Source organism: Phaethon aethereus (assembly GCF_964289735.1).
Source record: "Phaethon aethereus genome assembly, chromosome: 23".
Lineage (NCBI taxonomy): Eukaryota > Metazoa > Chordata > Aves > Phaethontiformes > Phaethontidae > Phaethon > Phaethon aethereus.
Genome location: NC_138599.1, coordinates 3,443,791 through 3,466,864, shown reverse-complemented (window position 1 = coordinate 3,466,864; position 23,074 = coordinate 3,443,791). Strand labels below are relative to the sequence as shown.

The window sequence follows — 23,074 nt, the reverse complement described above, 5'->3', positions numbered from 1 at the left end:
GCTGAAAGTCGGTGTGTTGTATTTGTATTTGCCATCCTAACGAAGAGAGCTGGGGCGGTTTATGTGTAGTAAGAAACGATCTGGCATGAAATAACTGCTTTCAAAATGTAATTGCAACAGTTAAATGGGTGACAGTATTTACCCCACCCAGTATTTACCATTTACCCAACACAGGCCTTTTTAGATTTATTTTAGTTTCAGAAGTAAAGGTAAAAATGTTACCTTGATATTAGTAGTCATTTTTAGGCTGAAACTTATGGAGTCCTCGCCATAGCTCTCAATGTGTATGACAGGTGGAGGAATGACTAGAAGGAAAGAGAGAAACAGCTGTTACCGCAGCACAAAGAAATACAAATACTTATCGAGAGGGGAGAGGTAAAATACAGGCTTTCACTGTGACAGCCAGCTCTCAGACCGGCAATCCCCCATCCTTCCAGCCCCAGCTTTGCCTGTCTCTAAAACACGTGTCCCTTGGAGAAGACACTGATGTGCTGTACCTCCATCATTTTTTCAGTCAACTACCTGAAAGCTGCCTCATCTGTGCCTTGCTCAGCACAGGCTGGAAGCAGAGAGGTCTGGGCAGAGGTGTTTTACTTCTGAACTCAGTGGGGCAAGCTCATATCCCAGCTAACAGCTTCTGGTCTTCTGAGGAACTGGTGCGGGAGGTCGGGAGCTATCGGTGGCGACAGCTGCCAAACACTCTTGCAAAACCTGAAGCGAAAGCTATTACTGTTCTTTTTACCTCTGGTTTTCTAACCATTGGGTGCTCATGTACTTCATATTATCTGAATCCTGCAATTTTAGTAGCATGGTGTTTTCTTCCCTGCCTTTGTCAACATAGTGAGGAAGCGCCTTTAGCTAACAAATTAGCAGACAATTTTGACATCAGAATACAGGTTTGGAAGGAAAACTTTGCATGAATACAAATGATTTCAAAAGGCTTTTCTAAACACAGTTCGGAGGGAAACGATTTACTGTGTTTGAATTTATCTACTGTCAGACTGTAATGCCGTGATAGCTCCTGGGAGCCTTAGTGATCTTTTAGCGGTCTGACCTACGTGAGATACAGAAACCATCATAATCATAACCTAAGAGGGAGAAGAAGGAGCAAGTATCCTTTCAGCCAGTGACCGCAAAGGAGTTAGCGGTGATGTGCCTCGCCTATCTGAAGGTAGGATCTAGCCTGCGCAAGTCAGCGGGAACCCATCTGCTGCCTAGGAGAAAGGGGCACCTTCTGGACAGGCTTCTCGTCCAGGGCAGTACATCCATCCTACGTGGCACAGAGTTCAGAGGAAGAGTCAGCGACCCGTTCAGACTTGCCACTGAACTTTGAGGCAGCTCCAGTTAAGCAAAATGATACAGCAAAGTTGTTAAATAGTGTAAAACATTCGATGGGGAAGAACAAGGGACGAGGAGGTGGTTACGCATGCCGATGCTAACACTTCAGGCTTACATTCTGTCTTTTTGTTTTGTTGTCCGAGCTGACAGAAACAACATTTACCTTTGCCTTTTATGGTGGTTATGGATTTGGAATCGCTCCAATTTCCCACTCCTCGACTAGTTACCGCAGCAACCTTTTCAAATAAAAGGGTTAGTTAATATGAACAAATGTATGCTGCCAACATTGTACAATGCAAACCGAGAAGGAGGTTAGAGCAAGGTTACGGATGTGGCAGAGCTCACGGGAAAAGACTTTGGAGCAAACAATAGCTTAATTACTTGGCAATAAAATGCTTATTACAGAGATAAAGCAAACTAAGTCAATTAAAGGAATCTTAGAGGAAGGAGGTGCATCCTCTTTGCAGAGAACTGCTCTCTTATGAGATCTTTATGAGGACTCCATCAAGATAAGGAGCTTTGGACTCTACCGGATGTAGTGCAGGTAAGAACCACGCCGGTGAAGTCCACGCGAGCACTGAATCTAGTTCCAAAGATTTATTTGGGAACAGACTGGTACGGGAAGGAATACCAAGGAAGAAATTACTTGCTCCAACAGACTGTGAAAATAACACTGATTCATGGGGGGTGTGGGGCATTTATCCCACCTCCTGGTGAAGTCCCCCAAGAACCCACGGTCATTCAGCACAGCGAGGATGGACAATGGCAGAGTATACGTTTCCCAGGGCTCACTGCGCAGACTTTCATTTCCTATTCTTATTACTTCTGTCTATAATTACCCAGCTTCTCCCATGTGTATACGTTCCCCACAGGCGGATCTGCTTCTCTCCCCAGTGATACAGTAAAGGACCAAATTTATCTCTGGCCCAGATCCAGTCCAATTGCAGTGACATTGGAATGGGCAATTAGTAGTGCGGATTTCAGAATGCAGTCTGGCCTTCTGGGAGACAGAGCAAATCAAGGGCCTTAATTCAGGCCTTGAAACTACGAATGTAAGCAGTGCAAATGCCGAGCCCCCATTGTGGGTTGATGTTAAAGGGCAGGATTTTAACAGCATACTTTTTTAGCAAATACTTGACTGTGCAGGACTTAAACCATTCAGCAAAAAGTAATGAGGGCATGCATAGATGAGCTTTGAAAGTACTCACTCTAACTGTGTATAATGTGTTGACCTGCAAGTTCTCGATCTCGGTGTAGTTCTTGGTGGTTCTAAGGGATGACCACTCCTTGGATCCACTCCTGCTGTATTCCACCTAGGAACACGAAAACAAGGGATGAGGGCTCCACAGTCAACAACACCGTGGGGTGACAGGTCCCTCTGTGTCAAAATGCCAGCAGAAATTCTTTCTGGTAAAAAAGCTTAGAAAGGGAGCCAGAAATGAAATTATGAACTTGAGGGCTGTGTCGCTACCTACGGCCCTGCAGCATTTCTTCTCCCAACTTGCCTGATGCTCTCAGCAGATTTCCTCTATGAAACGCCCTATTCCTGGCCCACCCCTCTCCACAGAGACAGCTGTATTCAGACAGGCCAGCCCATGCTGCTGTGAGCCCCCAGAAGCCTCCCCGTCCCACCGCCAATCTGGACTTGGCCTCGCTGGGCAGCAGGACTCACGATGAATTCCCGTATGAGGCCGTGGGCGTTCACAGGGGGACTCCAGCAGCCCATCACCACACCCTCAGCTTCTTTTTTGAGAGACAGCTGGAGGTTAAAGGGAGCATCTGGTACTAGGGAGAGAAACAGAGGTGTTAGTGGCAGTTGCGGTTGTGTGTCCAGATCACACGGGGAAAAGCAGGGTCTCCCTGAAAGGCTGGGACAAAGCGGGGATTCCTGCAGTAGTGTCCCAAGTCCCTTTCACCTCCCTCTGGAGCAATGAAGCAGTTTCTGTAACTGTGGTGAAGCCAAGATTTTACTAAGCTCTTTGCTTTATTTTGTATCCCTTCCCTGACCAGACCTCCACGCTGCAGCTAGAAAGATCTTGCTCCTCGCATGCGGTACTGAACAGTCCCGCAGGCTCAGCGCTGCACAGTGAGAATGACCTTCCCAATAATACTAAACCACTAAGTCACGGGCAGGTTGGTGACTCTAGGCAGGAAACCCACAGCCCTTTTTCCCAGTCCAGCACAATTCCCAGGCCTGTGGAAAGACTCCTTTTGTTCATAACAGGGACGCCTCTGCGGTATCTGCTTTCTAAACCGAAGCGGCATGCTTCGGTCACTGATACAACCGTGCAGGTCTGCTTACATCCTTCGGGTGCCCGGAGGGTGATGAAGTCGTTGGTGTTGTAGACTCGGCTGAGACACTGCACTTGGACTTTCACTTGATAGGTACAGTCAGGCTTGAGGACTTTCAAAACACTGTTGGTTTTGTTGCTATGGGTTTCCAAAATCTTCCAAACACTTTCCCCCACGGTCCTGCACGAGAGAGTCACACCCCTGCAGTCAGGACAGTGTTTAGTAACAAAGGGTGAAACTATCTGTATATTAAGAGCTGTCCGCTTGGTTTTCTTTTCTGTAAAGCCACACCGCCAGCTTGAAAAGATGCTCTTTGAAAGCCTGAACTAAACACGGCTTAGTGACTTAGTGACATCGTCCTCTGAGGTTTTCTATAACTGCTGTGGTCTAATTTCTTGACTTTGTTCTCGTCATTAGCAGTCCCACAAAGATGAGGCCCGAGTGGAAAAAAAAAGCCCAAATATAGCTACATTACTGTCTGAGTAAACAATCACGGAGGAAACAGATACAGCTTTTCATAAGAGGCCCCTAGTTACAGCTCTTTTGGGTCTCCTTTGCAACCAAGTATTAGAAGATTTTCTAGGCAGAAGCAGATTGCGCAGCTCTCGGTCTCTCAGGCCCGATTCCGTACGGTATGCTGCTGTAAACACGGGCGCGCTGGTACCTGCGCTCGCGCTCCTCCTAGCCTTTACCTGATACGAATAGCAACGGGCTGTGCAGCGTAATGGGCGTGTACCTGTAATAGACGTTGTAGACACAGGAGGTCGAGGACATTCTTTTTGGCCGAGCCCACGTCAGAGTGACATCGCCGGAGAAATCGGCCGTCCACTGGAGGTTCTGGACTTTGTACACGATTGTGTCATCTAAGCAGGCGATGGGAAAAGTTAGTCTATCGGTGGGAAACAAGCCCTTTGCCCAGAAGAGAAACAGGAGTTATGTTCGTAGTACAAACAACATGTGGAGGTCAAAGCAGTAGTATGACCAAAGGGAGTATCTGCACCATTCAAATTAGATGTGCAGCTTAGGTGGGCGTTATCAGTGGAGAAAAGCGGGCTCGTCAGAAGGCAATTCAGAGCAGGAACGTACCCCTGGTGCTCTTAGTTCTCCCCAAAATGTCTTGGTTGCCTGTATGCTGCATCATGCAAGCATGCCCTTTCCCCTAAGGAAAGATAAAGCGTGGCTGTGTATGAAATACTCTTCAGTATCGTTTTGGAAGTGTACAAGTGTGAACTGATCGGTGCAAGCTAAGTCACTCTTCTACCTGTGCGATGAAGCTGTGCGGTCACTGTAAGCCGCCCAGGGCCTGCCTTTGCGTGGCCTTCCTTAGCACATCTCGCGTTCAGCAGAAGGACCCAAGCGAAGGCTGGTAATTAAGGCAACAGTCCGGGGACTGCCTTGACGTGAGCTCTGCGGCTGAACTGCCGCCTGACCTTGGGAGAGGCATTTAGGGGATAACAGCACTGTGAAATCCAGCGCCGGCAGGCGTGGGGACTGGAGGTGCTGATCTGAAATGGCCCAAATCTGTGCCCTGCTCTTGCTAGGCCGTTCCCTGCTCGCTCTCTCTCTCTGGGGACCGTGTGTCGGAGCCCATATCCAAGCGTTGTGGCCTGGCCCCGCTCAGGTGCTCAGCTTCATTCCTGGCGCTGTACAGAAACCAAGCGGAGCAGACCCAAACTGCTGCTGCTTCGCTTTCCTTAACCAACTGGAAATGAAACCCAGCAGGCATGATGGTTCACAGACAGGTACGACAAGACAAGCTGCCCAAGGGAAAAGAGATGGTTTCCCCTTGGTGTAGCAGGCAAGCCGTGAATCTCATCAGCTCCTTCCCCCTCTCCTGAACCTGCTAGCCTCTCCCAATCAATATTTAATTAAAGAACTAAAACCCAATTGATGCTCAAACCCCCAAGCAGTTCAGTAGGAAAGTGGCTGAATCTCATGGCTGGCCAGAGACAGCGATCGATCGCTGTTATCTGCCCAGGGCGGGCTGCTGCGTGCGTCCCGCCTGCCTCCGCAGGGCCACTGAAGGCCAATGTGGGAGGACCGGTGATGGCAGCAAGGTACGTGCCATGGCTCCCAGGGTCACCTTGCAAAGGAGGGTAGAGCTGGAGACTATTGCTTCCCCTGTGGGTCGTGTAAAATAGACAGCTTTGCTCCTACCCATCCTCGAGTTGCTTTTCTGTGTCTGAGGCTGCTGGAAGACTAATTGTAAGTGCAGAAGCTGGCCTGGAAGTTTGACCTAGCTGGTTATAAATGGGCGAGGAGGTAGCCTGGAAAACTGAAGAGGGGCAGATACGTCTAGGACATTGTGAATGAAAGGTCACGTAGCCAGGAGAGCACCTCTGTGTGAGAAATGGGAGAGGGCTGCTGCTTACCGGTACAGTTCCTCTCATCACTGCTGTCTGAGCAGTCCAGATATCCGTCACACCGCTCCGTGACCATAATGCAGGCCTCTCCATCTTCACATTTATAACCATTAGGGCATGACAGGGTGCTGTGAGTAGCTGAAAGAGGCAGAACAGTTTCAGAACTCAAGGCAGGAAAGTTCTCTCAACAGCACTGGGCTGTTTGCAGTGCCAGTGCTGCTTCAAAAGCAGGCGCGATGCTGGGGTGGCTGCATGTCAGCAGTGGAGCTCAGGCAGAGCGTGTCGGTCATAGAGCTATCTTGTTCTGGCTGCATCTTCTGGCATGGTGGCATCAGAAGAACCTGGAGCTCATCACAACAACTGGACTTCTAATGGGAACAGCACTGGTGGTTTGGGCTTTTTACTCCTTTTTTTACTGTAATGCTGCATTTACGGAAAGGATTTCACCATCAGTAAAACTCCTCGGTGGCTTCCCCGTCCTCACAAAGAGCTTCCCAACAGAAAGAGCCAGACGAGACGCTCTCCCGTCCCTGCACTTACGGCAGTTCCTCTCGTCCGTGCCGTCCTGGCAGTCCCACAGGCCGTCGCACCGCTTCCAGTTGGGGATGCACTTGTGCAGCTGCTGGCACTCGAACTCGAACCTGCTGCAGCGTCCCAGGAGCGCCGGGGAGGTGGCCGTCACGTTGGGTCCTGCACAGAGCAGCGAGTGAGGAAAGCACCCAAGGCCCAGCCAGGCTGCCGCTGCCACCAGAAGGGACCAAACCCTGTCCCCAGGTCCCGACACCACTAGATGGCAATCTCTTCCCAGGTAGACGGCTGCTGCTGGGACGACGCCCGAGCCATCCTCTCTCCTGACGGGAGAGGACTGGAAAAGCACCAGCTTGCGGGGGATGTCCTGCACCGGCTCAGAGCTTGGCAAGCCTTAGCGAGGACTGCAGCGAGAAAAAACCCTCCTTTACCCTCAGCGTAGGTGTGAGTCAAAAAGCCACCCCGCAGCCCCACTCTCTGTGATCTTACACAGTCTCAGCCACAACGGCATTCGAGCAGGGACCTGTGGCAGTAATTCATGCCTCCCACGGGGCTGGAGCAGTGTCCCAGCTGATGGCAGGGGCTCTGACCCCAGGGAGAGAGGAGACAGCGGGTGTTTACACCACAGTGTAATTTAGTCCTGTTACCTGGCAAGGCTCTGAGACTGACAGGCTGACAGTCCGTGCAGATGTGGTCCTACAGAAAAAGGAAAGGGGTGAGGAAGAGAAAAGCTTACGCGAAGTAGGGCAGGCTTCCTCGTCAGAGCCGTCGCTGCAGTCCTTGTAGCCGTCGCAGACCCAGCTGTTCACGATGCAGGCTCCGCCGTTGCAACGGAAGTGATTAGGTAAACATGTCGGTGGGATCGATGTAGTAATGGGATGAATCGGAGAACCTAAAAACACACCGTTCAGAGCTGATCTGAGAGGCCTGCTCCTGCGTAGGGGCTGTAAGCTGCGCCTGTTCCCAGCAGACTGAAAGCCGCTGTCAGCGGCGGGACGTGGGGAGCAGGCAAGGCGTTACAAGCCCGATGTTTGTATCTGTGTCGTATCTGCACAGCTCCTCATCAGGATTTCCAAAACCACAGAGTAAAAGGATGCACGAGAGTGTGCACACAGCCCACTCATGAGGGATTTTCGGAGCCGCGGGGGCTGGTGCGGGCCGTCCCAAGCGGCCCTGCGGGAAGGCAGCAGATGCTGAGAGTGGTCCTTCAGCACGCCTCAGGCCAGCCTCGGCCCGGGCTCCCGCGAGCAGCGCGCCATGTGCCCTTACCCTCGCAGTCCTTCTCGTCGGACCAGTCCCCGCAGTCGTTCTCCTCGTCGCACTTCCACCGGTTGGGGATGCAGTGCCCGTTCCCGCACTGGAACTGGTAGTACCGGGAGCAGTTTGGGGCCTCTGTTGGGTTTTCTGACGACGAGAGGAGAGTCCTGTGAGCCCCAGCGTTATCTCACCAGTCGTCTGCACAACTGAGGTGTGGAAGCATCTCAGGCCGGGCTACGGCTGGCCCAGAGGGCATCGCCCTATCTATTTGCCCAAGCAGCACCAGCAGGGTCCTTTCTCTTCATCTCCAGTGTCCCCATTTCTCACGGCCCTCGCTAGCCTGTTGCCACCACTATTACGTTTGTGCGCTGGCTGCTTCATGGCCAGACACCACCTATGATCTCAGAACCAGAGCTGAAAGTAAAATTCAGACAGAGCATGGCAGAAATGGAGAAGCAAACCCTGCAACTCTGAAATGAAGACGCAGCTGCCTCATCTGGCTGGGTACAGCTCCCACAGCTACCCAGGGAACAATGGTAAATACTGTGTGTGGATGAAAATGCCTGTCTGCTTTGGGCTGGGAATCTGTGGAGTAAATATGGTCACATATGACTTAGTCAACTGCAAGATATGTCAGCCGTATTGGATTTTCAGTGTGCTTCACTTTACCTACCTGCAATATGAGGAAAATGATACCGATCTCCATGTAAGACACTCTGCGATGTGCAAGCAGAGCGCTACACACACACAGATATATATATACACTATATCCATGAGTGCCCAGGTAAAACATGAAGAAGCCAGTATTCTATGCTCCTGAAATTCAAAGGAGGATGGAACTATGACGACAAGAGACCCCGAGGTACTGCTCACCACAGTTTGCTTCGTCCGAGTAATCGCCACAGTCATCCATCCCATCGCACTTCCACACAAGGCTGATGCACACACCATTCTGGCACTGGAAGCTGAACTGGTCACAGGTCCGGTGGAACTCAGGGTCCTGGGCTGCAGGGCAGCACAGAGAGACACCAGTGGTTTAGTGTAAAGACCAAGGGCTTGAAGGAAGCTCGTCATTGAGGACAACGGAATGAGCAGGCCTAAAGGCAATCACGGATTTATAAGCAGGGCATTACAGTCCAGAGCCACCTCTTAAGAGATCTGGCAGCTTTCTGGTATGCTGGGGAATGCGCTCTCCTCTCTGTGCCTCTGGTTTCATTCTCTATCCAACATTTCTTTTGCAAAGATGCACAAGATCACACTTACAGCAGCCAGCATAGTTGGCATCTTCGTCCGATCCATCTCGACACTGGATGATGCCATCACACACCATGGAGTGGAACAAGCACTGCTGTCGGTTCTTGCACACAAAATCCATGTAGCGGGTGCACAGGGGTTCTGGAGAAATGGGAGGTCAGGGAGAGAGGGGATGGCACCTCTCCTGTCCTTGGCACCAGGAATGCCACCCGCTGTGATCTGCACAGACCTCAGCGGTGGCCGGATTTCGGAAAGTTACAGAAAGTTTCCAAGACAAATCGCTGGAGCTCTGTCCCTGCCCAGGCTGCCTTCACCCGAGAGCACATCGGGGCACACCCGGGCTGGCACAGGCGCCAGGAAGGGTTTGGCCACCCCCCTCAATACAGCTCCCGACAGCGCACCCTCCCTATCCGCCGCAGCCCTGGCTGCCGCGTCTTTTGCTGACCCCCGCAGAGCAGCCGATTTCCCAGGGGGCTCATGAATGCTAACTAAGGCTTTCCCGTTATCTCACCACGGCTGTGCTCCCAGCGAGACAGGCTCTGGCAGACCGTGAAGGCTGTCAGCCCTCGCTGCCGGGTCCCCCCCGGTACTCACCGCAGTGCTGCTCGTCCGAGGCGTCAGAGCAGTCGTTGATGCCGTCGCAGTGCTTGCTGGTTGGGATGCAAGTGCCATTTGGGCACTGGAAGCCGTTGCACTTTTTTTCTGAAATTCAGAATTGGGTGGATGTTGTGTGGGGTTTTTTTTAAAGCTGCCTTTAGTTAGCCACAAAAAGCCCCGGCACAGCCCCAGTTGCCTTCTCCCTTTGTCTGCCTGCTTTTGGAGGGATGGGAGTCGATCCCCCGAGTTTGCTGCAGGTTTATCTCGGCAAGTTTGTAGAAATCCCTCCCGCCCCGCGGCAGAGCCCCCTCCGCGCACGGCGCGCGTTACCGCAGTTGGCGGGGTCCTCGTCAGAACCGTCCTGGCAGTCGGCGTCACCGTCGCAGGCCCAGCGCTGCGGGATGCAGTGGCCGTTCTGGCACTGGAAGCTGGAGGCCTCACAGGTGTGGTATACTGCTGAAACCAGAGCCGGGGGGACCGCCTGAGCGCGGGGGGCCGCCGCCTCCCCGCTCAGCTGCGACGCGTGTCGAGTCGGGCCCCGCCACCACACACCCCTGCTCCCTCCGCCCGCAGCAGGACTTTGCGCCGTGGCAGGTCCCAGCCCCAAGGGCAGCTCCAGAGCGCAAGCGGCCCCGCCATGGGCCCCAGGCAAGGGATTGCCGGGAGTCCGGCTTCTCCCTGAGTCACACCGTGGTCTTTTCCTCCCTGTGCCGCGCTTGCTCATCAGCCTGCTGTGCCTCAGGGATGGCTTTCGGAGGCTAGCGAGCCCCCCTAAAGCTCTCCCAAAATCAGGAGCCTCTCTCTCTTTGATCTCAGTCCCCGGCGTGTGTGGGCAAAGGTGACAGCAGTGGCATCTTGCCGGAGATGGCAAGAAACGTCAGAGCGAGCAAGCAAGCCTTGGCGGAGCAGCAGGGTCCCCCGAGCAGGGCAGGACAAGACCCAGAGACAGCCTTTAAGGCAGGCAAGGCTTTTCCAAGTTACCAAAGCAGACAGAAATACAATTCTCCTTGGATTTCCAAGGGAACAGGGCCCTGGCTTTCCTTAGGCTCCCGTCAGGAAAATATCTGCCGGGGGGGGTGTCTTGGTTGAAATCTAGTCTACGATGTCACTTTAGAGACAAATACCTGTCTTCAACCAGGAGAGCCCTCGTCGTTATTGAGAAGAAAAGCAATGTTCAACTTAAATCATGTGCTACCGAATTTTAGGTTAGCGAGTGATGTGCACTTGCAGATATTTCAAAATGCTACAATCTTGTCTCAGTAGTATTCACTGTGAAATGTAATTATTTTAGATTCTTATCTAAATTGCAATAATTGCAGCCGGTGGAGTCGGACGAAATGTTTCTCAAATAATTGTGATCCTCTTAGATAATTTCAACTTCAGACTTTGCACACGCGATACACTTTTTGAAGTACGTTCCTTTCCCGTAGTAATTCTCTCCGGAGAAGCTCACGTGAGAGATAAGTGTTACCAATATAAATTAAACCTCCTTGTATATAGCCACGCGCTCGGAATGCTAACGACCAGGATCCCCAGCACCACACTACAAACCCTGTACGCTTGAGGCACGGCAAACGCCGCAGGGGGTGAGCACGCAGGAGCGGGGAGGCCTGAAAGGGATCCCCTAGAGCCTCGTGCCAGAGCCCCATGACAGCAGCTAGTGCCGCTGTCTGTCCTAAAGGCTCCGGGGCCGCGGCCAGAGCAAAGCCGCCGCTGGTATCGCCGGGAGCTCCCGTGGGCCCCGCGGGGCTCCCCCGGCCCCACCAGCCCGTCTGCTCTGACGGGCTGATCTCGGCCACATGGCACGGAAACCACTGTTGTTATCTGAACTCTTCTGTGTAACGCTTTGCAAATATGATTTTATGCCTTTCACTGATGGACTGAAGCGCTGCCTACTCTCAGAACTCTCTTCTCATGCCAATACCTAGATTTTTGGCTTGGTTGTTTTGGGGGTTTTTGGTTGTTTGGGGTTTTTTGATGGAAATAAGCGATACATTGTTATCTGTTGGCTTTTCTGATGAGGAAAGGGCTCTGTCTGGGTGTTAACCTTAGGACACTGCTGAGGGACACCAGTTTTACCCTGCAGTTCTAAGGACAGTTGAGCTTTGTGACTTTTAACTGCAAATAGAGAATGAGGCTCACAGGTGTTGGACTTGCTGCACAAGAGGCATAGACTAGGAATAATACTATTTCTGGCAACGAGGTTTCCTCTGTACGAGTTGTGAGGAAAAGCAAGAGTGGATCTTCCACGTGTGACTCCATATTCACGACGCCCTCTTTAGATTTCCAAGCCCACGGAACAAGATGAGGCCGCTCAGAAGAGAAGCCGCTTCCCAAACTAAATCTGCCTCTCCTTCAGATCAGTTAAATGTGGAGAAGCCGCAAAGAACACGTCTGTTTTCTGCAACATAGCTAATGGCAGGAAAACGGTCAAAGTTCAAGCTGTGAAATGCGATCAGCGCACACTGGCCTGTCGGCTGCCTCTGTGCAACAATGGAGCCCTTGTTGTGCAGGAGCATCCTTTGGCTGCCCGGCAGCCACAGACCCGCTTCCCCATTCAATGGGGCTTCAAAGGCACAGCCGCCGCCGGCTGGTACACAGAAGGTGTATGGCTCTGCGGCCACCGCAGCAACACGCGCCTGTCGGAGCAATCTTGCAAGCCAAAAGCGAAGCCGGATCGCTGTGCGAGCATCGCAAAGCAGTCAGCAAAATTCACAGCGAGCTCTAAGGCCTGTAGAATCACAGAATCACTAAGGTTGGAAAGGACCTTCAAGATCATCAAGTCCAACCACTAACCCAAGGCCACCATGTCCCCTAAACCATGTCCTGAAGCGCCACATCCACACGTTTTTTGGACACTTCCAGAGATGGTGACTCCACCACCTCCCTGGGCAGCCTGTTCTAATGCTTGATCACCCTGTCGGTGAAGAAATTTTTCGTAATATCCTATATTTCCTAATAATTTTTCCTAATAGAAGGTACCGGAGGAAAGAAACCCTTTGCTTTTGGAGCATTACGTCACCCCGAGCCGAGCTACGGGCTGCCTGGCTGCCCTGCTGGGTGGCTCAGCTAACAAGCGGGGATGCTGAGGCACAAGACGTTGGCTGATGTCTTACAGCACCTCGGACTGTAAATGATGAGTGTTTGCAACAGAAGGTTATCGATCATGTCAAAGTGCTTACCAGTGCAGTTTGCTTCATCGGACCAGTCCCTGCAATCATTATCACCATCACACATCCAGGAAAGACGAATGCACATCCCTGAGCTGCAGCTGAATTCGTCGTTTCTACACTGGTGAGCCTCTGCAGACAAGCACACACGGTTCAGATGCTGTTGAGGCCAGGAGAGAGGAGGAGGAGAGCTTCACGTGGGCTATTGACCGAGGAGAGGAGGCTGATATGTCACAGGCAACAGCCTACGCAGCCCTGCACAGCAGTCTCGTCCTCAAAGCAGGTTTTCCTGCCTTGCTCCCAGCCCTGAACGACCAAGAGCTACCACCTTGCTGCTTAGCGACCTCTTCTCTCCTTCAATTCAGCACCCCACCTCTCCGAATCGCTAAGCTGGAGGTGGATGGCTGCAAACATGACAACACTGAGCAACCCATGCCTCCCGTGCACTTGCTGGGCAGCTGCCCGAAGTCAGCTTGTAATCTCTACCAAATATTTGACTTTGGGTCACAGGAGTACCCAAGGAGCAGAGCAGGAGAGACGGATGATAACGGTACAACAGTCTCCCTGCCGGACCACAGCGAGGGGGAGAACCAGCGCATGGTCCTGCTCTCTTCTCCTGTCCCTCATTTCCCAGTACCCAGTAAACGATGGGAGGCGGCGGCTGTTAGGCAGGATGAACAGGGGGATCCTGGCGAAGCATTGCCCTACAGCATCTGTGAGTAGCCCTGCCCCACAATGCTGCTGGGCTTTCCACGCCTGCACAGGGATGGGGAAGGAAGTTTGAGCGAGGGCCCTCACCACAGTGACTTTCATCGCTGTTATCCCCACAGTCGTCCTCCAGGTCGCATTTGTAGGACAGCGGGATGCAGGTCCCCGAGCCCTGGCAGCGGAACTGCGTCTCTGCGTCGCACACGGTGGTGGCTAATGCGGTGAGCAGGAGGAGAAGGAGGTTAAGGTTGAGGTTACGCTTAGACAACGGTTCCTGCCACCCAAGTGTGTGCATTTAATGCAGGGAATTGAGGGCAGAGCCACAGCATCCTGCAAGCTTTGCTCAATACAGCCTGAGTTACTGTTACTGTATTTTATGGCCATTATTAGGCATTTGGTATAAAGCAGAGCAGAGAGGTGTTAGGTGTCTGTCCAGTGACAGGACTGAAGCCCGCCATGTCCGCCCGTAAGCCAGGGGCCTCTGCCGACTCCTAACTTTAAACCTGGCCCTTTTTCCACAGTGCATTAATCCAAACCCTTCAGGCTCTGCCCCTCTTGCACGCATTGGTGGTCCCCTAATTTTACTCAAAAAGGTGATCTCCATCTTTAATGTGTGAACTTATTAGCTCAACAAGAGGCCTGTGCCCGCACGATGAAGACAGAAAGTCACTGCCTATCTGCACTCTTTTCCTCAGCACTGGTTGTGCCCTCCATCAGCCTCAGAAGACAACTACTGCAAGAGACAAACCTATGCCCTCATAGGAGAGCTGGCATCGGTCTTGAGGAGTTATAGACATTTTCACGTGAGCTGGTCAAGGAGGAAATATTGGCCCTGGCAGGGTGCAATTCATCCGACTAGCTTCAAATGTCTACCCGAGGAGGAGATGAATTGCACCCCCAGAGCGCCTCTTGCCCTCCCTGACTATGACGGGAGCATGGCCCATCGGCTCAGGTGCAACGCCAACACAGCAGACATCTAAATTTGGACGGGCAAATGCCACCGCAGGACACTTACGGCAGTTCTTCTCATCGCTCATATCCCCACAGTCATTATCGTTGTCACACTGCCAAATGCTGTTTATGCAGTTCCCATTGAAGCATCTGTACTGGTTCGGCAGACACGTGTTTTCTGGTGCAAAAGGGAAAACAAAAACAAGCTGGCATGAGGCGTGATGCTGCGCTTTCAGAAGACAGGCCGTACTCCTCCTCACCCAAACGGCAGCGGCGAGGTGATGCCGACCTCTTGCAACAGCAGCACCCCTTCTCGACATAAAGCAGCAGCAAGAACCAAGTGTGGTTTTACCTTCCTTCATGCAAGTGTTGTTCTTCATGACGTAGCCGTGAGGACAGTCGCACTTCACCTCCCCTGTGGGCAGCACGGTGCTGGACACCCCCTCGGGGCACTTGCAGCTCCTGCCGTTGTGCGACTTGGGCAGGCAGAGCAGGCTGCAGGGCTTGGCGATGCAGGCGTTCTGCCCTGGCGCACGGGCGGGGAGGAAAGGGCTATCGTCAGGACGAGGGCTGGAGACACCGTGGGAAGCCCAATTTCACCTTCCGTCCCAGGCTTTGGGCTCAGACCCCCGTTAGGAGACAGCTCTGTGGCTGCGAGTGCTGGGAATGGCCTTAGAAATGCACAGAGCCATCTGCTCCAGGGAGGTCAAGTGACTTCAAAATGTCCTCCCTGTCTCTTGCAGGCTGCTGACTGGACTTAAAGCCATCTGAAAATGAAGCTACCTTATCGCAGCCCAGGTGGATGACTAAGTGGAGGACAAAGTTGGTGCAGCTCTGAGACCCTATATTTTTCTTTTTTTGGCCTGTACAGCACTTGCATGGAAAGGCCATGGTCTGTGACCTAAACTATGAGGTGCCACCACAGCTGACCACCCTATGGACTCTCTCCCTGATGAGGAGTATCTCTCCCGGCAGCCGAAAAGCAGGGTGTGCTGCTCATGAAACACATTCCTTACGATGGCGCCTGAGAGCTTCAAACCCCGCAGGAATGGGGATATATTCAGGCTCATGAAACATGAGCTGGGATGGCCCGGTGGCCTGGGAACCTGTGGAAATGGGGGACAAGCACATCTCAAAATCACAGGAAAGATCATCTGCATGCTGATGCGGTTACCTGTTGTCTTTCCTCTGTAAAAGATTTTCATATCCATGATCCCATTTAATCGGCCGACTAAGATCTCCATTCTTGAGCCGCTGTTTTTGGATGCTCTGAAAATACTCAGCTGTGACCAGTCGTTCCAGTAGATTTCATTCTGAAACACAGGCTTTGCTCTAAGCACGAGGAGCAGTGCGGCCGGGGCCGTGCTTGTCGGCCGTTACCTGCACTAAGCCGCCCTAACAGCCCCGCTGCGCGGGGCAACCGGGAGTGCGAAGTCTCCCCAACCCAAGGGGCAGAAGAAGAGGAAGACCCGGGCCGGGATTTGAGCAGGAAGGGAAGCAGCAGTCCCATCTGCTGAGAGGCAAACAATCTGGGGAAGATGGCGCGGCGCAGCTGCTTGGGAAAGCTGCGCGTCTCTCGGATGTTGGTCCCGGTTTCAACTGCACCTGCCTGCTCGTTTCAAGGGTTCGTGGGAAGGCGCCAGGAGCAGAAAGAGAGCATCACACCGGCTCCTACCCTCCGAATCCAGCATACTCGATGCTCCTCCACCACTCGTCTCATACACAGACCAACCTCAGAACGCACGTGCTATAGAAATGAGCTGCCGCGTACATACCTTAAATACAGCAATAGCGTAAGGGTGCGGGAGGCTATCCAGGATCACGGATCGCTGCAACCCATTGAAGTCGACCCTCTCGATCCTGTCCATGTAGGCTTCGGTCCAGTAGATCCAGCGGTCATCCACAGAAATGCCATTTGGCCACCGCACGCCCTCCGAAACGATGCACCCGGCCGATGACCCGTCCATGTCGCTTCTGTAAATGCCGGCTCTGGAGTCTCCCCAGTCTGTCCAGAACATCAACCTGACAAGAGGCAGAGAGGTTACATGAAAGAATAACAAAGCAGCTCATCAAAACATCAAAAGGAAACAGGTTATGAAGCAGAGGTTTGAATTCTTTACATTCCACATCTCTTTCAAGACATGCCTTTGGCAAAGGAGCAATTTGCAATTCTAATGAATGCCACCGGCAGATCTAAAAGCAGCAGAGAAGCTTATTTAGCTGCGGGTTCTGCGGTGTGGCTGCAGCTGTAGGTTACCTTGCGTTGAACTGCTTTGCTTTAGCACGTACAGCTAAAGGCAGCTCAGGTTTGTCAGCGCTATGTTTGCAGCGCAGCAGCCGCAGCAAAGCAGTACTCAGAAAGACTTGCATTTGGCTCTTGAATTTGAGCACAGCTCAGTTTCTCATGTGTCACTGCAGTTTTCTCCACTGACCAGACCGGTTTTACTGGCAGGAAAAGTTATTTACTAGTATGTATGTACGGGTAGGAAAACAGTGGTTTAATTGAAAGAAAGAACCAGTTTGTGATCTCTGCTCCCAACTGCTCCTTAGTTGGGCGCACGATGGCAAGAGCGGGCTCCACGGGGCAGGACCGTGAGCTGTACCCCACCGCGCCGCCCGCACCCTCCGCTGCCGTCCCCACATCGCGCCTTTCAGGGTGAAGCCTCACAAAGCTTTCCATGCAGTGCTCTCCCTCATGTTCGCCTCTTGTGAATGTAGCGATGCAGGAGGGGCTGTACCAGCACGGCTCCCCTGGGGAATACCAAGGCACCCGACTATCCTTTCTTACCCGTCCCGGGGAACCAGAGCGAGGGCTCTGGGTCGCTGAAGTATCGAGGAATTGAGGACGGTGAGCCGCAGGTCTCCATCTGGGTTGGCAACCTAGAGTCGTAACCAAAAACAGGATGGCTGCGTTTACTGCGGGTGATACGGAGGGCAATTGCGCTGATTAACGTTACATAAAATCTGTGGCAGGTAATTACTGCTCCCTAATAAAATAGCTGCCATGGGCACAGGGTGCAGTTACGGTGAAGCAGGTGATAAAGGAGGATAGATCGAAGTGTTTATTGACGTTTCTGTGTGACCGAGCGAGCAGCCGGCTGCCGCCGCGCTCTGTCCGTACCCCACTCTGGCTGTGCGTACTGCGCAAGGACGTTGCTTTTTTCCCCAGTTTCTGCCATGCGATTCAGCCTTGCAAACTGACCTCGGATTAAGCACACAGGGCTGAATGTTAGCATACCCTGTTTGCAATTAGATCGAATCAAGCGGCACGTGGGACGAGGGTCAGTGTTCAGCAGTGACCCCCCAGCAACGAGGGCAGGGGGGCAGCAGGCAACCTAGGGCCCAGCCACCTCAAAGACGCACTGACACAATCACCTCTTTGTAGCATGTGTGGGCACAGCTTTACCTCAATTTTGGGAATCCCAGCATTGACCCAGTACAGCAACTGACTGAGAGGTTCAAAGGCCAAAGCTTCCACTGTTTCCAGCCCAGTGCTTATGATTATTTCTTGCCCGGAGCTGCCATTGAGACAAAGGCGCTGGAAAAAAAAATCAGGATACAAGATGAAGAACTTCCGCAGCCTCAAGGGGAGCGCGGTCAGGTGTGCGAGGCAAGCCATAACAGACAGCTCGGAGAGCAGGAATACCCAAGATAAACATTTGTATTTTGGAGTGCGTACACGAAGCCTGCCCCCGGCGCAAGGCAGCAACGACACACACGGGCGGCCGGCATTGCGGCAGCCTCTCCGCTCCCCGGCTCACCTGTATAATGTCGAGAGTGACGTCGGCCCAGTACAAGCAGTTGTGGTCATAGTCGAAGTCCAGCGCGACTGCCCCTCGCAGCCCGGCCAGGGGCAGCTCCTCGCTGATGCCAGAGGCGAGGTCGTAGCGGTGGATGGAGTAGCGGGTGGCGTAGAGAATGAACTCGTTCTCCTCTGCAAGAACAGGGAGCGCCTTGTTTAGATGCCTCTGGCCGTTTTAGACTACTCAGGGTGGGGGACGGGCAAAAAGAAAATACCAGGTATTTTTGTCTTACCCCTGACCACATATTTTAGCACCTCAGCGTAAGGGAGGCAAAGGCCCTTTGTCTCGGTGGGATTAGGTTAATGCGAACACCCTAATAGCCTTATGCGGGTCCCGTGCGCACCAGCACCCGGGAACATGCTGCGGCCTCTGTTTGTTCCAGGGGCTGAAGGAGGAGATAAGGACAGCAAAATCTGTCATGACCCCTTCCTTCCCCCGTCAGGGTGCTGCCAACGTGAAACAAAATACTGATCTCCTATTCCTGAAAAAACTCATAAAAAAGGTGGGGGTGATGTACATCTGCGAGTCCTAGGGGACACCAGCACTGCAGTAAATATCCCAGAGTGAGTTTTGTTTCTAAATTGTGCCGAATCCAGCGTAACGGGATCCTGGTCTGGGACAAAGTCTCCCGGGCACTAGCACACTACCGGTAAAGTCCAATAATGCTATTAATGAGTAAAGCTCCTGTCAGTAAGTAACTCTGGCTGCGCATCCCTAATGAGATTATACAGAGATACGAAACGGATACTGGACATGAAAGCGTTACCATGGTGCGAGCCAACACAGATCTGAGGACCATCAACAAATACTCTGGGAACATGGCACTTCAAAGCCGAGCCTGGTGGGGACTGTAGGTTTATTTTTCAATCGGCAGGACCCTTCTCAGAGTGACTAACACAGCTCTCCAAATAGCTTAAGAGGGCTCAGAGGGATGAATAACATGTCGGGCTCTGAACGAGGAAGAAAACTAAGCACGACATTGGCATGAATCCCAGTAGAGTGAACGCTTCCCCAGGTGCCCGCTGGGCCGTTTTTGCCTCTGGAGTATCTTCTGCACCCTGAAAAATCTTTGGTCGGTGCAGGGAAACCTCAAGCTGGTGGGGCTGCCCGCTTTGCAGCCCCATGGCTCTAGCTCAGCCACGGCCCTGGGCTCGCCCTGCCCGCAGCGCTGGCTCAGCCGCCCCATCCCTTACACCAGCCTCTTCCCTGTCTCAGGCACTCTCTCTCGAGCTGCTGTGTGGTGGCATGCTAATCACGCGGCTCATGACGGCAGATTAAATTAAAGCTGTAATGAGCAGAATGCAAATAACTTTGGCAGCACAGGGGCATGAGACTGATTCTGTGTCTCGTACATTTGAGAGGAGAAACTAAGGATGGAGGTGAAGTCTGGCGGGCACAGGTGTGAGGACTGAAAGGCAGCATCTGCCCTGATCTGGCCTCAAAAAGCCGTCGTTAACTGCGTGTGGCAACCCGTCTCAGGGCAGCACCTTCCCGAGGGTTTCCCCAAGGGGGGCTGTCTTTGGCCTAACTTGTGTCTTTCTGGTTGGGTTCAGGCCTGCTACAGTGAGGATGTGACGGGGATAAAAGCGGGTTCCTGCTCTGAGGGCTTCAGCCTCCTGTGACTTCCGGAGCAGAGAGAGCTCTGCACCGCAGGCTGATGCTGCTCCCGAGCAGGCCCCTCAGAAGCTCTCCAGGCCCTGAACAGGACAGGAGATGATGGATTTGTAACTGAGGCATTTCAGCTCCTGTGTCATAGGTTTTGTCCGAGAACCCTCTGGGAATTTGTGCATGGTCCCTCAGGCACCAGCCAAAGGTTTTACGTATGAAGCCCTTGTGCCCGAAGCAATCCTGTGTGTACTCACCGGCCAGGGGACACGGTACCAGCTCCCCTTCGAGCCGCGACTCAACGTCTCCGCCTGTACAAGTGTCCCCTGAGATCTTTCGGTAGCTGCAACACATATAGCCAGGCAGTTTATTTCACAGAAATGCACATCTAAACATGCAATTCGTTTACTGCCGCTCATGGGGTGTTTGCGTGTGGTTTTTGTGGGAGTTGTTTGTTGTTTTGGGGTTGTTGTTGTTGTTTGGGGTTTTTTAATCACCGATAGCTTAAACCCCAGAATTTGGAAGATCAGGTTCCCCTCCTGAGTACAACACATACCCTCGAGTCTTCCTGTAAGTTGAGCCGACAGGGCAAGGGACTGGCGGGTCGTACGGTTTCCCGGCAAATTCAGGGTCGGGAACACAAATTTCTAATGATAAGTCGTCACTCAGTTTAAAGCCAAAATCACTGCAAGGAGAAGAAAGATGTTAAGGAGGGCAGGGTGATGAGGAAAAAGTGCAGCCATGCTATACTATTACTCTCCTCTATATTTGCCCAGAAGTTTTAAGACCCCAAAGTTATCTCAGAAGTCCATTCCTTTATTACCAGCATTCAGCTGCACAATAATATCTTAGAGCCAGGCAGCTTCTGTCTTCAGGATGTTTCAAGAACATTTTGCAAAGAAGCCTGCCGGTGGCTGAGCAGACTAGGGTAGGTAAGGCAGCAAGGCGCAGCGGAGCCAGAGCGCTCTCGAAATCGGGCTGCAAGCCCCAGTTTTCCTGCTAGCTGGCTTAGGACACCGGTGTACGTCTTGGCTTTTCCTGTCGGTAAAGCAGGAGTTACAGCGCGCCTGTTCTTTGGAAAAGGTTATGTCAGTCCGATTCTGCAGGGAGCCCAGGGCTGCAATTCCCAGGCAGGAATCGGATCCCACCAGCCCTATTCCCAGACTGCTTGTGATGAGTCAGACCCCTTTCCAGCCTCTGTCCCTGCATCGGACAGGCAGGTCCAGACTCCTGTCCTTATTAACTGTGTGTACCGGGCACTGGAGCAGTCTGGCCGTGAGCCCTGCCGAAAGCCTGGTCCCTGAAAAGCATTTCCCTTACTAACCCCAAACCTTTGCATCCGATTGCCAGAGCACTTCCTAATACCGAGAGCGGCGCAGTGTCAGCAACACGCAAATTTCAGGTGAAGCGATATAGCAGGGCCAGTTGCACCCCAGCCGCTAAAGGGTCACTAAGCGTTTTAGTGGAGGATCTCTATGTGTGACGGGAAATTGTCCACTGTCGTTTGAAAGAAGGTGATGGATTAACAACACTTACCTCTTCTACAGAACCTTTCAGAGGCTCTGAAGACATTAATTAAGTCTTATGCCCCATTATTAATGAAAGGATGTTTTCAGTCTATTTAGTTTCCTCTTTGCTATAAAATCAAGCAACGATATAAAGAGCTAAGTAAATTGGATGTCTGCTCACTTTGAGCGATTGGTCACAGATATTTATCTCAGACGTATAATCCAGACTAAAAGAAATTAATTGGTATTTACCATTCAAAGTCCTCTCTTGTACAAGAGCAGTTGGAGACCATGACAGGCCTGTCAAAATCTTCCCCATTGAAACAGGTCGCATGAGCAGTCCTCCTTTTGAAAACGGTTTTATGCCCCAGTAAGCATTCATTGCCTCGCTCGTCGGACGGTGACCACAGTTTGTAGTCATTCTCTGTGCAAGGGACCCCTAAGCGAAGCGACAAGGTTGGGGTAAAGAAAGGCGCAGTCCTTGCAGCACCCCAGACCAAGGGCTCCAAAGCAAGAGAGCCGCAGATGTCCCTCGGTCGCTGCTGGCAAGGTAGTGCAAAGCACGGTACCGTGTCCCGCGCCAGTGCCGCGCTCTGGGGCCTGGGGGGATGCGGAGAGCCTTGCTCTCGGACGAGGTGCAAAAGGCCTCTCGGGGGAGCCGCAGGCTGCAAGCAGGCAGCCCGGCCTCCGAGAAGGCTGCGTTAACCTTGGCTTCTTGCCGCGACTAGCGGCATAGAGACCCGGGACGCTCGGAGTGAGGGCGGGCGTGCTGGTACCCACCCTTGCACCACGATAATGCCCGTTGCCCCTTCCCTCTCCCCACCCTCCCCCGGCACAAAAAAGTGGCTTCCCCCCGACTCTAGTCAGGGGGGGAAGGCTCTAGTCCTGGCTCTAGTCAGGCTCAGGCTCTAGTCCTGGCCCGAAAGAAAAGACCAAGCAGAAAGCCTTTCAGCTCAGAGCGTGCAGCGGCACTCGGTGACAGGAGGCAACGAGCAGCTCTGTCACGGTGACAGAGAATTTGCAACGCCTCATTTAAATGAAGTCATTCTGGTTACCAAACAGATCCATTTCTAACAAAACGTCAAGGGAATCCGTTATAAATTTTAGTCAAGCAAATTCCTCTGCTGGGTTTAACTGCTCTTTGATTAAAAGGCTGCCTCGCAATCAAAGCTGAAATGGGTTATAAAACATTCATAGGCACAAGCCTTCAGAAGGTGTTTTTTTTCCCCCTTTCCTTTTTGAGCAAATCCCTCAGCGAGGAGGGAGCGGGTATGGGGAGAGCGCAGGGGATGCGAGCGCCTTCGGCAGCCACGTCCATGTGGATGGGAGACGCAAGGGACGGGGCACCCGAACACGGTCGGTAGTACCGCAGCCCGTGCAGGCGATGCCCTCTCTCCCCCAGCTCCTGCGGGACCGCCGGGGCAGTGGGGCCAGGCTGCTGCTAACGGGACTCGAGGGCATCTCTCTGGGGTCTCCTGCTGGAAAACAGGACGGAGGGCAAAAGCAGCAAAGGTTTCCTCCGTGCCCCATTTGTATTTAGGTGGCCAACTTCTCATGCTCGTTCAGTGGGACACCAGGTGCCTTAGAATCAAACTAAATAGTTTGGTTTGTAGCCTGAGGTCTCTAGGTCGATTTGGGCTTCCAAAAAACCTCTCCCACGGCCTCTCCTCACTCTTGGGCCCCTGGAGACGGTACAGCAA

The 23,074-nt window shown here is 52.6% G+C and overlaps 1 protein-coding gene across 2 annotated transcripts in view; it reads right to left on the bottom strand.

Annotated features, from left to right (window-relative positions):
• Positions 1–23,074, bottom strand: part of SORL1 (sortilin related receptor 1) — a gene marked incomplete at both ends in the record, with an annotated part of 47,460 nt that overhangs the window by 5,087 nt on the left and 19,299 nt on the right. Inside the window, 26 exons of one of the 2 annotated variants that reach the window (XM_082009907.1) lie at positions 223–305; positions 1,502–1,574; positions 2,547–2,651; positions 3,011–3,123; positions 3,641–3,810; positions 4,367–4,493; positions 6,003–6,131; positions 6,534–6,683; positions 7,258–7,413; positions 7,791–7,925; positions 8,652–8,783; positions 9,042–9,173; positions 9,627–9,734; positions 9,960–10,085; positions 12,812–12,931; positions 13,598–13,720; positions 14,523–14,636; positions 14,811–14,984; positions 15,633–15,771; positions 16,234–16,480; positions 17,247–17,338; positions 17,865–17,996; positions 18,220–18,392; positions 20,124–20,209; positions 20,423–20,551; positions 21,627–21,813. In XM_082009907.1, coding sequence (XP_081866033.1) covers positions 223–305; positions 1,502–1,574; positions 2,547–2,651; positions 3,011–3,123; positions 3,641–3,810; positions 4,367–4,493; positions 6,003–6,131; positions 6,534–6,683; positions 7,258–7,413; positions 7,791–7,925; positions 8,652–8,783; positions 9,042–9,173; positions 9,627–9,734; positions 9,960–10,085; positions 12,812–12,931; positions 13,598–13,720; positions 14,523–14,636; positions 14,811–14,984; positions 15,633–15,771; positions 16,234–16,480; positions 17,247–17,338; positions 17,865–17,996; positions 18,220–18,392; positions 20,124–20,209; positions 20,423–20,551; positions 21,627–21,813 — 3,455 coding nt within the window. The remainder of the gene's footprint in view (positions 1–222; positions 306–1,501; positions 1,575–2,546; positions 2,652–3,010; positions 3,124–3,640; positions 3,811–4,366; positions 4,494–6,002; positions 6,132–6,533; positions 6,684–7,257; positions 7,414–7,790; positions 7,926–8,651; positions 8,784–9,041; positions 9,174–9,626; positions 9,735–9,959; positions 10,086–12,811; positions 12,932–13,597; positions 13,721–14,522; positions 14,637–14,810; positions 14,985–15,632; positions 15,772–16,233; positions 16,481–17,246; positions 17,339–17,864; positions 17,997–18,219; positions 18,393–20,123; positions 20,210–20,422; positions 20,552–21,626; positions 21,814–23,074) is intronic. The other variant, XM_082009908.1, reaches the window with a different exon arrangement.